The 12980-nt window shown below is 38.9% G+C and overlaps 2 protein-coding genes across 5 annotated transcripts in view; one reads left to right on the top strand and one right to left on the bottom strand.

The window, feature by feature from the left end:
• Positions 1 to 1359: 1359 nt before the first annotated feature.
• BBOX1 (gamma-butyrobetaine hydroxylase 1) overlaps positions 1360 to 12980 on the top strand; it is a 483622-nt gene continuing 472001 nt past the window's right edge. For all 4 annotated transcript variants that reach the window (XM_055282095.2, XM_055282099.2, XM_055282098.2 and 1 more), the window contains exon 1: positions 1360 to 1556. The gene's annotated coding sequence lies outside the window, so the exon portion shown is untranslated. The remainder of the gene's footprint in view (positions 1557 to 12980) is intronic.
• Positions 7971 to 12980, bottom strand: part of SLC5A12 (solute carrier family 5 member 12) — a 51750-nt gene continuing 46740 nt past the window's right edge. The window contains exons 14-15 of the mRNA XM_055282091.2: positions 10318 to 10445; positions 7971 to 8157 (exon numbers count right to left, since the gene is read on the bottom strand). Of these exons, the coding sequence (XP_055138066.1) occupies positions 8008 to 8157; positions 10318 to 10445 (278 nt within the window). The 3' untranslated portion in view covers positions 7971 to 8007. The remainder of the gene's footprint in view (positions 8158 to 10317; positions 10446 to 12980) is intronic.

Below are 12980 nucleotides of genomic sequence, written 5' to 3'. Positions count from 1 at the left end.
ATCACATTTGATGGCTTTTTTGTTTTCTAGAGAACACAAATGTTACCCTGACTGCATCCTGGCCACGTCCACATTAAGATATCTTTTTTAGGAAAGTAAAATGAAACAAACAGTTGGTAGAAAAAAGTTTCATATTTGGGACCAGTTCCAATATCTGGTACTATTGTGTGTGGAATTGGTGGGTTCTTGCTCTCACTGACTTCAAGAATGAAGCCGCGGACCCTCGCGGTGAGTGTTACAGTTCTAAAGGCGGCGTGTCCGGAGTTTGTTCCTTCTGATGTTCACATGTGTTCGGAGTTTCTTCCTTCTGGTGGGTTCGTGGTCTCGCTGGCTCAGGAGTGAAGCTGCAGACCTTCGCAGTGAGTGTTACAGCTCTTAAGGCGGCACGTCTGGAGTTGTTCGTTCCTCCCCGTGGCCTGGTGGTTTCGCTGGCTTCAGGAGTGAAGCTGCAGACCTTCGCGGCGAGTGTTACAGCTCATAAAAGCAGTGTGGACCCAAAGAGTCAGCAGTAGCAAGATTTATTGCAAAGAGCGAAAGAACAGAGCTTCCACAGTGTGGAAGGGGACCCGAGCAGGTTACCAGTGCTGGCTCGGGCAGCCTGCTTTTATTCTCTTATCTGGCCCCACCCACGTCCTGCTGTTTGGTAGAGCCCAGTGGTCTGTTTTGACAGGGCGCTGATTGGTGCGTTTACCATCCCTGAGCTAGACATAAAGGTTCTCCACGTCCCCCGACACAAAAGTTCTCCAAAGCCCCACCAGGGCAGCCAGACACAGAGTGTCGATTGGAGAACTCACAAACCTCGAGCTAGACACAGGGTGCTGATTGGTGTGTTCACAATCCCTGAGCTAGACATAAAGGTTCTCCACATCTCCACCAGACTCAGGAGCCCAGCTGGCTTCACCCAGTGGATCCTGCACCGGGGCTGCAGGCGGAGCTGCCTGCCAGTCCCGTGCCGTGCGCTCGCACTCCTCAGCCCTTGGGTGGTCGATGGGACTAGGCGCCATGGAGCAGGGGGCGGCGCTCGCCAGGGAGGCTCGGGCCGTAATGGAGCCCATGGAGGGGGTGGGAGGCTCAGGCATGGCGGGCTGCAGGTCCCGAGCCCTGCCCCGCGGGAAGGCAGCTAAGCCCGGGTGAGAAATTGAGCGCAGCGCCGGTGGGCTGGCACTGCTGGGGGACCCAGTACACCCTCCGCAGCCACTGGCCCGGGTGCCAAGCCCCTCCTTGCCCGGGGCCGGCAGGGCCGACCGGCTGCTCCGAGTGCGGGGCCGCCAAGCCCACGCCCACCCGGAACTCCAGCCGGCCCGCAAGCGCGGCGCGCAGCCCCGTTTCCACTGGCGCCTCTCCCTCCACACCTCCCAGCAAGCCGAGGGAGTCGGCTCCCGCCTTGGCCAGCCCGGAAATGGGCTCCCACAGTGCAGCGGTGGGCTGAAGGGCTCCTCAAGTGCCGCCAAAGTGGCAGCCCAGGCAGAGGAGGCACCGAGAGCGAGCGAGGGCTGTGAGGACTGCCAGCATGCTGTCACCTCTCACTATCAAAGTCTACCCTCAAACAGAAACCTGTAAGTCAGTCCAATTTTACTGCTTTATGACTGTATCAGTGTGTGCGTCTGCAAAATTCTAGAAAAAGCCTCGTTCACATGCAGCCAGCCCAAGGTGGAAGTCTTGATTACACTACACAGTCAGTTATGTGGGCTCTGCTTTACATTTTTCCCTAAGAAGGAAAGAAATGAGATTTTCCGGTATAGACCTGCATTGACTTCCTCAGAGTGTTTTTTTTTTCCATCTTAATTCTCTCTATGTGGTAAAAGCAATATCTCTGCCCTCTTTGTTTTTCAGAAAGTAACACTTCTTATATTATTCGTTGAAAAACAAAATTTTATGAGATCTATTTAGATACTGCTCAAAAAATAATTGCCATGTAGGTGGCTAGTCCCATGTGCTACTCAAACTGCCTCAGTACTATTACAATCATTTTGAATTACATGTTGATACATGAAATTCAACCCTACTAGTAAACTCTTCAGGCAAAATTAAGTATCTTTCCAACAAGTAATATGAACAGACTTTTCTGCTGATCTTTACCCGGCGTATTTTTCTCTCTCTGGTGAGAAAAGAGATTGAGTGGCAGAAAAACCGGATGGCCAAGATAATTGTGGAAGCAATGTTTTGAAGATGATAAAGGCAATTTAGAGTGTTTTCTACCCATGCAAAAATGTCTGCTTTACAGATCCTACTTCAGTATCTGCTGTGCACACACCCTGCCTTCTTTCTGGCTGAAAAACAAACCACAGTGTAGTTCATCTGTTCACACTCGGAAGAAATGAAGGTTTTTTTTTCTTAACTATGCTATGATTTATGAAGCTAAATCTAATAAGCTTAGATTTTGGTGACAACTCTAACCAAAGAATAAACAGCCTATTTTCAGTGTTGAAGATGAAAATACACTTAAAAAGATATACAATTTAAAGGATATACAATTTTATCTTCCTAATATATGTGTCCATTGGCCTCTATATTGTATTTTTCAAGTAGGAAAGAGTTATTGGAATTCTATAATTGAAAAAGGAATTTGGGGGTGGCCAGAAGAGACAACAGTGGATTTCTCCAACCATTTTTATTCTCTACAGGAGAAATTATGTTGTAACCATATATTTATCCAGATGATTATAAATATTTGTTTTATTGCTCCTTTTACTCACTGCAGTTACGCTGCAAATCGTAAAAAAAAAAATACACTGTGTATTGTTATCATTAAACATTCCTTCCAAATTCTTAAATTCTAAAGCCAATTTAAGGAAGCTTTGCTCTGTTGAGATAGACTGAATCAATTTTTAAGAAGGTGACCTATTAGCATTCTTAAAAGTAGTTAGCATAAAGGTATATAAACCTTTATGAAGTGTATTCCAAATCAGTCAATAATGTTATCCACAAATTCAGCCTGCTTATATTATACTATACTGCAAATAAGTGATTTGAGGGTTGCTCACTTTTTTTATGTATAGCAGTTAAATTAAGACATTAAATGAAGAGTTACATGAAACTGCTCTTAGCCTTTTAAATGTGTCAAAAGCAGATCCTGTAATAGGGATGAGGTGTTCTGAACACCTGTGCACACACTTGCTTTTACAACTTGGGACACAGGTGAATCATTTCTGGAAATTCCTGAGGATAAGTTCCACAAAAGATATCACCATTATTCATTGCTTTTCTTGATTTATAGTAACCTACTTTATTAAGTTACAAACCCTCTTGATATTTATTTCTGTGTGTGTATGTGTAATAACCCATGGGTGAACTAAATATTACAGGCATTATCCAAAACATCAAAAAGGAAGTCATGTTTTATGATATGAAAAACCTTATTTTGGCATATGCTTACTTGGTCACCTGGTAGACCTGCCTTAATCTATAAAGTTTTAACAAAAGATTTTAGAATAGATCATTATCTTCCATTCCATCCCTAACCCTGTAGAAAATATTCACATTTATAATTCCAATGCACTTAAATTGGAACTTAATTTTTAAAAAATTTAAATAATTATATATGAATTATATACCTATACTTGTTTATAGGCATTTTGCCTAATCTTAACTAGTTGTATAAACAACATTAGATTCAGATGTATTCTAGGACTCTGAAATTAAAAAGCTGGAAAAGATTTTGGAAAATACAAAAATATCACATTAAATGTCCTACCGATGTACTGAAATATCATTATCAATGAACATCTTGCTCCACAGCATAAGACTATTTTTCTAATTTATGATGACTGCCTGACACTTCAAGAAAGGGTCATGTTGTGATTAAGAAGTTAAATATTTATGAGCTTAACTCTTTGTCTTCTGAAGATGGCTAATATTTGAAACACCAAAGTATAATATTGGAAAAATGGGCTTGTGCATGTTTGTTATTCACATGGGTATTTGCAAATCTACATTGATTTACTCAGGAGATTGGGGTGGGAGAGGAAACAATGGTATGATCTGTTTCCAAGAATTACCAATAAAATCTACCCATTAGTTAATTTACTATCAATGATGAGTTACATTTTATTAGTTTATAAATTTGTATCATTTTCATGTGTACCGTTGATATCAATTAAATTTTAGTTATTTGAAAATAGGTTATACTACAAGATTATAAATGCTAGAAGAAAGCAGTTAACTCTATAGTAAACCTAGCTAATTTGCAATATTGAGATAAAGTACATGAGACTTGTAAATATACAAATGTGCATATACATACAGCTGTAACTTCTGTAATATTTTAAAACAATTTATTTCAAAGGGAACAATTAAAGGGAGACTCCTATTTTTTCATATCTGATCTTTGTAATAATGTTTAATTAAGACTGCAACAGCACAAAAATATTTCAGTAATATTCTCTTTGAAATACAGTTTGAAAGCCACATGGCCGATGGTTTACTTTTTGTTTCTCTTTAGAATGAAATGGTGTAACCCTATAAAGTCACAAAATAGTAAAGTTCATGTTTAGCAAATACTGTATAAACAAAGGGAAAAGACCCTCTCCACCTCTTTTGCTATTTTGAGAGTCATAGTTGCTTTGAACTGTGCATTGAGTAATAAACTTGGGCTGAGATGCTGTTTACTTATCAAGGTTCACATGTACAAAATAATAATAAATCATAGTAATGAATATTGCATCTTTTAGTAATAAACCTGTTTATAACAGTAGTTTTCTCTCTTTTCAGAATTTAGGACCTTTAGAAAAGTTACTCTCTGGAAAATAATATTTTATTTAAACTCTGGCATTAAAAAAACTACTCTTTGGAAATTTATGGCATGACTTTTAATGTATACATTCTGGTTTTCTTATTATTTCTAATTCTCAAAATAGTAACATATATTCTGATCCCACATCTTAAAAATCCTGAAGAGAAATAATGAAACCATTTAAGTTAACATGTACACCACTTTCTTCATATATTGCAGACCAAGTATTAAATATTCCATGTGGGCCAGTCACACTGTGCTAGCACTTTATATGATTTACTTATATAAATCTTCATAATAATTCTATTAAGTAGGGATAATGTTTAGTCCTATTAATTGGTGAATAAACTAAGATTTTAAAAGTATTGCCCAAAATTACCTAGATTTGTGTCAGAACTTGTGTTTGAACCTAAGCCACTTGACTCCAGTTCCTCACCTCAATATAAGCTGTTGTAGTTCTTATTCCAAATGGTGACAAAAAATGTCTGTCATCAAAATGAATTCATTCAGAATGAGTTAAAGAGGCATTGAGGTAATTCTGTTCCATTTTTACCAGTATCTGTAGTTGTGCTTTAAAGGTACAGTGGTGAATATCAAGTTTGGAACATTTTAGGCCCCTCTAAGACTCATCATTCCTAGAGCCATTTATTGAGAATGTCTCTGGTCATGCTGTGGCAAAAACAGCCACAAGTTTAACCCTCTTCCATGGTATGGATGGAACTTGTCACGGAACTGTCTTTGTACTGCACCAGTGGCCTTGGCATGACTCTGGGCTGCTAATCCTAGGGAGGGCCTGAGAGGAGTGCTGGGACTCACTAGCTGAATCTATTGACTGTGCACTTCATAGTTCCCTTTTGCTTCACCACACAACAAACATGGCTTTCATACACTATAGAAGACAGTTTCCTGTAGATTCCCATCTGCTCTCTACCTGAAACCCTAGATTTGTGCATGTTTGTTCAATTAAGAAGAATGGGAGGAGTCTCTACATTGACCTCTAAAATCTCTTGAAATGTCATCTCTTAATGCCATAAATTTCATTACACAAGAGAAGGCAGAGATATTTTTATAATAATAATTGCATTTTCCAGTTGTATGACATTTTGATAACACTCCAGGTAAGATAATTAGAGACTGTAAAAGAAGAAACGTTTTTAAAACTTTCTCGGAAATGTACTGACCTAGTGAAATGTCTTTAGGAAAATTTGTGAGTAAAATGAAAAATTGTATGGTATATTTTGCTTTTATGCTATCCCAAGTGGAAGTTCACAATCCTGATGTATTCCAAATCATATTTACATATATGTGTGTACACATGTATATATATGTACATGCATATATAATACCTACCATTAATTTATTCTCATCCTCAGAATTGCTGTTTGTTTTCTTTTTATTTTTTCTGTCTCTCTCTCCCTCTTCCTTTCGTTCTTTCTTTCTCTCTCCCTCTTTCTTTCTCTCTTCTTTCCCTAAGATATTAATAAAGCCAACTAGTTTTGGCTCAGATTTCAATATTCACAAAATATATATTCTAATTAATAAGAGTGTCACAAATCATTTGGAAAATAATTGCACCTCTCAATTTGCAAATCCTTAGATCAACAGCTTAATTAGCATTGCCAGACTTTAAAAAATGATTCCAAAAATTCTGCTCCTTCTCATTTTCAGATATTTCTCCAAATGTGCCCCCTTTAACCCTTTCCCTCTATTCCCAAATGTATTTTTTTCTCATCTCTCTTATAAGCTGTAGCCTAATACCTTCTTTCTCTTTCTCCATTCTCCTTTTCTATTTGAGTGGAGGGAGAGAAGGCAAGGATTGGGCTCTGTTTTATAAACTCCAGTTTGTCTGTTTTAATTCCTCCAATAATTTGTCTTTCTATCTTTTCTAATAATAAATATTGGTAATTTATTTTTTCTCTATTGTATGCTTCCTTCAAGGCTTTCTCTTTTGAGAAATATTTAAAGACAACCTTTGGAGTTCCTTATCCTTGCCTATTTGGACCATTTCTTCTTACTTTGCTAACACACTGTTTCTAGGCCTTTTGCTCTTATCTGGCCACCCAAATAAATATCTGACACCTTTGTTTCTTATTATCTGTCCTCTGACTTGGCGCCTGTGACATACTGGTTCTTTCTTTTACCTTTTCAGAATTTCACTTCTTCACTTCCTCCAAAAATCTTTCACTGCTCCTTCATTTGTCAACTCGCCTTTTAATCGGCAATACCCTCATTCTCCAGAACTTTAAACATTATTTTCTAGACATGAACTATAAAGTTCTCCACTTCTGTTACCTAACCCAGGTGGAGTGAGTTGAGCTTGCTCACATGAGTTGAATGCGCAGAGTACAAGTCTTGTGGACAATGTATTTTGTCCAAAGAAGAACCCTATTGCTGGTGAAATCTCCTATGGTCTGTTACACTATTTGCAACATTCCTTTACCAAATTCTATCCTAACAACCTTCTATAGGACATTCCTTTTCTCTTTACTTAGCCCTGGAAAAAGGCTCCAGACTTCTTATTGAGCTCTGAGGCAATTTTTCATTGTAAAGTGATAGAGAGGAAGAAGAAATACTGCATGGACAGCACAAAAGGAGCAAAGTTTTTAGTTATAATCGCTCCAACTAGCCAGACATACCATCTTCTGTATTTAGCTGAATTTTTTTTTAATGTTTAGTCAGGACAGCTAATGACTGGAATGACTGGAAGAGGACCTAATAGTGGTGGTGAAGGGATGTTAATAGTAGTTGTATGCCAATTGTAGCTACAGGATGGGAGATGGGTGGCATAAAATATGTCTACATGTATGTCAGGTATGAGGTCGGGGGTGGATGTCATTCCTCTCTTTTATCTCTCGTGGCAGAAAAGCGTTAAATATGCATATTCCTGTTTCCCGTTCTGCCTCTAAACTGCAAGATATTTTGATGGTTAAAAAACTACTAAAACGAAAAACCTGAAGTTTAACATGACACCAAGCAAAAAGACTTTGATTTCTTGAATGGTAATAAAATCCAGTCCTAATTTATTCAAGAAGGAAGTAGTCAAGGACATTTGGAGCAGGTTGGTTTTTCTCTATGAAAGTTGGAGTCTTTCAAAGAATATCCTGAGAAACAGTCATTTTGTATGTAGTTATAAATAAGTACAAATAGGCACCAGACATCCCTGTCTTCTAGCAATGGCAACTTACATATCTACTAAAAAATAGGCAAGAAGTATGTGGAGTTTGTGTGTGTGTGTGTGTGTGTGTGTGTGTGTGTGCATTCATACAGGTATTGCCTTAGAAATGGGTAATCTCAAATGCCATATTGTTGTAGCTTTTGTCCTTAGGATCATAGCCTGGAACATGTACCAGGCTTTCTCTCCTGAGTCCGTTCTGTAAGACAGATTCAGCCCCCTGTTTCCAGGCACTGCCATTCTCAAGGTTTTCCTGAGGGAAATAGAAAGACACATATTAGCAAGATAGCCTTGATGTACTCCAAATTAACCTGAGAGAATCTTGTTTAGGCTTTGGCTTCAAAAAATTATATATACGTACAAAAGAAGCATAAACAACTCTGACCTAATATATTTTCTAATTGATAACTTTGATAATCCATGTAAGGTACTATTTGTAATGATAATAACAGCAAAAAGAACAACTTATTGAGCATTTACAGTATGTCTCGTGTTGCATGAAGAAATTTATACACCTCTCATTTAACCCAGCAATCCTGTGAGGTAGTAGTATTACCTTAAAGGAGAAACATACCTGTATCTCGTATGGGGATGGCCCCCTTCCTACCTGGGAATAGGAGAGTCTGCTGATAATAACAGGGACACCTATACACAAACTCCCCTGGATGCTGCTCAACATTATTTTTTGGCAAAGGAGCCCAATAGTGACACAAGGAGTGTCCCCTCCCTTTCAACTTAGCCTTGAGAACAGAAGCTGGCTGCCTGCATTAATTAAGTTTATTATTTATTCCATGAAATTCTATCTTCCTGAGTCTGCAAACCAATAAATAACTTGATCCGTTGCTTCTAGAACTTCCTCAAAATTCATTTATACAAACAATAGACTGCTTAACCAGCTGCCGTCTCAGCAAAATAAATTGCTCATCTGGGTAAACAGCCCTTTTCTCAAAAGTATAGATTTTTCAGTGAAGCAAACTCCTTGCATATCAAGCCACTGTTCAATTATCAAAACTGACTTTAGGACCCTCACCTGGCTATGTTTTCCAATTTTAAATTCTCACATCACAGTTTTGCCCAGTTCCAATAAGAACCCTGAATTGAAAGATCGACCTTAAGTCACTTAAGCTCAGAATTCTATAAATGTCTGCACCTAACTTCTGTATTCTGAGCCTCTCTGAGCCTCTCTGTAAACGTGGTGCTCTTGCCTCCTGCCATAAGTAATAAACTCAGCTTTAGGTGATATACATGCTATTCTGCTGTTTTCTGGAGAGGAGAGCAATGGACAACTCAGAAATATTTGCCGCGATATGGGTTAGGCTTCTCTCTCCTAAAATCGTAAAAGGATAAAATGTCTGGGACTAAAAGTGAATATAAGTTTAAACTAAAAAGAAAAACACAACAACAAAAAAAAACACTCCTGCCCTTAATCAAGCTGGGAAGACAGACACTGATAAGGTCAGCTGCTCCCAAGGTCTGGCAGTCATCAAATGCCGTAACAACTCTTTGAGTGACCATGCACTCTTACCAGTGCTGCCCTAGATAGCTTTGTGGTCATTTTCTGCTTCTCATAGACCCCTTTAAGAATCATTCAGTGGGAACGCAAACCTTACAAAAGACATGTTCTTCCTCCCTCTTGTTGAGGGTGGCATTCCCCGATTCCTCTGAAGTACCCCACCTTGCTGCATCAAGTCAGTAAGTCCAATTTTGTCTAACTACAGGCTGTTTCTGGTGGTCTTTGGCTGATGAAACCTTAATAGAACTTGGGCAGTGTCTCTAGTACTGCCTGATTTAAACACACTTCTTTTTCCCAGGATAAAGAGAGCTGGGGAGTTAGAGAGTTAGGTGCTTCTTGCTGCGTCTTTGCCTGTACATTCCCACCATGACCTTGCTTTATGTTTATATCCCATAGAACTGGAAATGCTTGTGTCCATGTTGCTCTATATAATACCCCCCTTACCCACCCAGTTTTCAGATCAGAAAAGCTGGAATTGAGGAGTTAAATAATTTACCCAAGGAATGTAGGACATGGAACCAGGATTAATCCCAGGACTGTCTGACACTAAAGTCCATGCTTTGAACTATTACAGGAGAATGTGCCTTCAATTTGTTCCTTTTCTATTACTCACTTTTATATTTTCCTAGAATTCGCCTTCACAGGGGTTAAAACAAACTTTGAAAACTGACTACCTGCAATGCCAGTAATTCAGCTCCAAGGCACTTTTACCTATCAACATATTTATGTGCTTAAAAGCTGATTAGCTGAGGTAACTCTGAAGTTGAAACTCAAATTCTTTCAAGTTCTCACATTCACTGCCTTCCCTTTCCAGTGCATCTTTGCAGCCGGTTTAAATGGGCAAAACCAGGAATCCCTTTCAGTCCATACACATTTTTAGAAGCTCAAACATCAGCTCACCTGCTCTGTCCCACTGTCATGCTGAACTCCGCACCAGCATACTGTTTTGTACTTCTTAGACCAAAAGCAAAATAAATTACAAACTGGTCTAATTAACAGTGGTTGAATATCCTCACCTCTTTGGCGACCTATTAACAAAATAACAAATAGATTAGATGGTTGCAGGCCTCCAGGTCTTCCCTTACAGATTTAAACATTGTCAACTTGAAAAGTAGGTTACTTTTTAGAATAAGAGTGAAAACAAGACTTAGTGGTTAATAAACAGAAATTGGTTAACTGCTGAAAGGGGTAGGAGTTTGTTTTTAAACATCAACAAATTGTCAGGTCAGTTAGACTCGTGACTGTAGAGTTAAACAGAGACAACCTATTTATTTTTAAATATCTATTATAGAAAACTCTACTAGTAACCTTCTTTGGCCAACAGAGGGGATAGCAGTAATTATGCAATTTCTTCCTTTAAAAAAGCTCTTGACTTTTTAGCCAAACCAGATATATTCATATTTGAGATCATCTAAGTCAGTATTTGTAAAATTAGAAAGAGTATTTTTATTGTTCCTTCTTTTCTTTCACCCTAACATCCTGAACAAGCAATACCCTCATGTTCTTCCCAGGTACTTTAAGCATTCCTCACACCTCCTCATGCCTCACACCCTCCTTTTCCCTTCCTTGAAACATACCTGTTCAACGTCCTATTTCTTCAAATCCTGCTGTGAAACAAGAGTCAAATTGATATTCAAACCAAGATGTAAAGGCCAGTGATTTTGCTCCTCCCAGAACTTATGCAAATTTTAAGTCATAAGGACCTTTCACTAATACCCAATATCATTCAAGGATAGTTATTAGTCACATAGTCCGTGTAGTGTAAAGATCCCTAGAGGGAGGAGTGGAGTAGTGGTTACACCGTTGATCAAATTTCTTTTAAGTGCCAGATACTGTGACCATCCACAAACTTTTTCTCAAACTGCTTTCTAGAGATGAAAAAAAAAAAAAATGTAGATTGTTTGTTTTTTGTATGAGACAGAGTCTCACGCTATTGCCCAGGCTGGAATGCAGTGGTGTGATCTCGGCTCACTGCAACCTCTGCCTCCCGGGTTCAAGTGATTCTCCTGCCTCAGCCTCTGGAGTAGCTGGGACTACAGGCACGAACTACCATGCCTGGCTAATTTTTTGCATTTTTTTTTTTTTTGTAGAGATGGGGTTTCACCATGTTGGCCCGGCTGGTCACAAACTCCTGACCTCAGTTGATCTGCCCACCTCAGCCTCCCAAAGTGCTGTGATTATAGACGTTAGCCACTGTGCCTGGCCAAAAATGTAAAGTTTTAAACATCTAAATTGAGGTTTAAACAATCTATTCCCTGGCATTACCTCACCCTGTCAAAAGACACTTGACCACATAGAATTCTACTAGTGTTGATAATAATATTTATCAATTAGTCAGTGTATTCTACATACTGGGAACATTTTACATAGATTATCACTAATCCCTATAAATAGGTAAGTATTGTTATTCTCATTTGATGGATGAGGAAATGGTGAACTTTTCTACGAGCTAATAAATGAAGTATACGTTTAGTTAAACATATGTGATCTCACACTCTGTAACGCTCCATTTGCCTTAATGTGTGCGTATGTGTGAGTGGCAGAGGAGGGGTTGTAAAACCTCAAACTTCTATCCAAGGGCATCTCTGAATCAGAATAATTTAATTTGGGACAAAGCCATTTCCAGGGTTTCAAACAGAGAAGAGTTTTGTCTCTAATGAACCACAAAAGTATCAAACCCTCCAACAAATGATGTAGATCTATTGTCTCTTAAGAGCAGGTCCTGAGATTTGCTAAGAAGGACAGGACTCTTTGCTTCATATGGATCTAGATTCTGTTTTCTTCTAGAAAAAGATAATATTGCCTTTGAGAGATAGTAGGTGGTAAAGCAAAGTATAGGGCTATAATTGTCACAGGTAGGAAAGTTAAAAATGAAAATGAAACTCAAATTCTCAAACCAGAAGCTCTGTGTTTGCCTTCAATCATGGATTTATCATCTCTTTCATGAGCAGGACCTTGGGGATTGAGCATCAGTAGACTGTTGAGAAAATTGGTTGAAACCAAGTTCGTCCAGTGACTACAGGACTGTAGACATATTAGGTGAGAAAGGAGAAGGTCAAAAGGGATGAGATCATATCCTGTAGACAAGCGGGTTTATCCTACGGAAAAGAAAGTTCATGCTTATAGAGGAAATGTCACTAGATGTATAGTAACCTGGGGTGGTTTTGAGGAAAGTTCCCCTTCCTCTCAGCAGAAGCAACTCTATGCCAAGGTACTGACTCCATGAGCAGAATGAAACCTAGAATCCATTCCCCACATGGTCCCTGTACTGGGCACAAGCCCCAAAACTCTCAGCAGAAGACCTGTGTATAAGATATAGGCTTAAGTTGGAGGTTAGGAAAGTCAGATTAGGAGTGGAAAGGGCATAAAATTTCAGAAACCTAGGAATAAAGAGACGGTCTATAAACTTGCAACAGAAAGAATGGCATGAGTGTGTGTGTATCTGTGTGCGTGTGTGTGTATGTATCTCTGTGTGTGTGTGACAAAGAGGAGAGAGAGACTGAAATAAGGTAGATTACATACAAGAATCAGAAATTAGAATGGTATCAGATTTCACCACAGCA

The sequence above is a fragment of the Symphalangus syndactylus genome, chromosome 6, assembly GCF_028878055.3.
Source record: "Symphalangus syndactylus isolate Jambi chromosome 6, NHGRI_mSymSyn1-v2.1_pri, whole genome shotgun sequence".
In the NCBI taxonomy this organism is placed as follows: domain Eukaryota; kingdom Metazoa; phylum Chordata; class Mammalia; order Primates; family Hylobatidae; genus Symphalangus; species Symphalangus syndactylus.
This window is presented reverse-complemented; position numbering and strand designations above follow the sequence as displayed.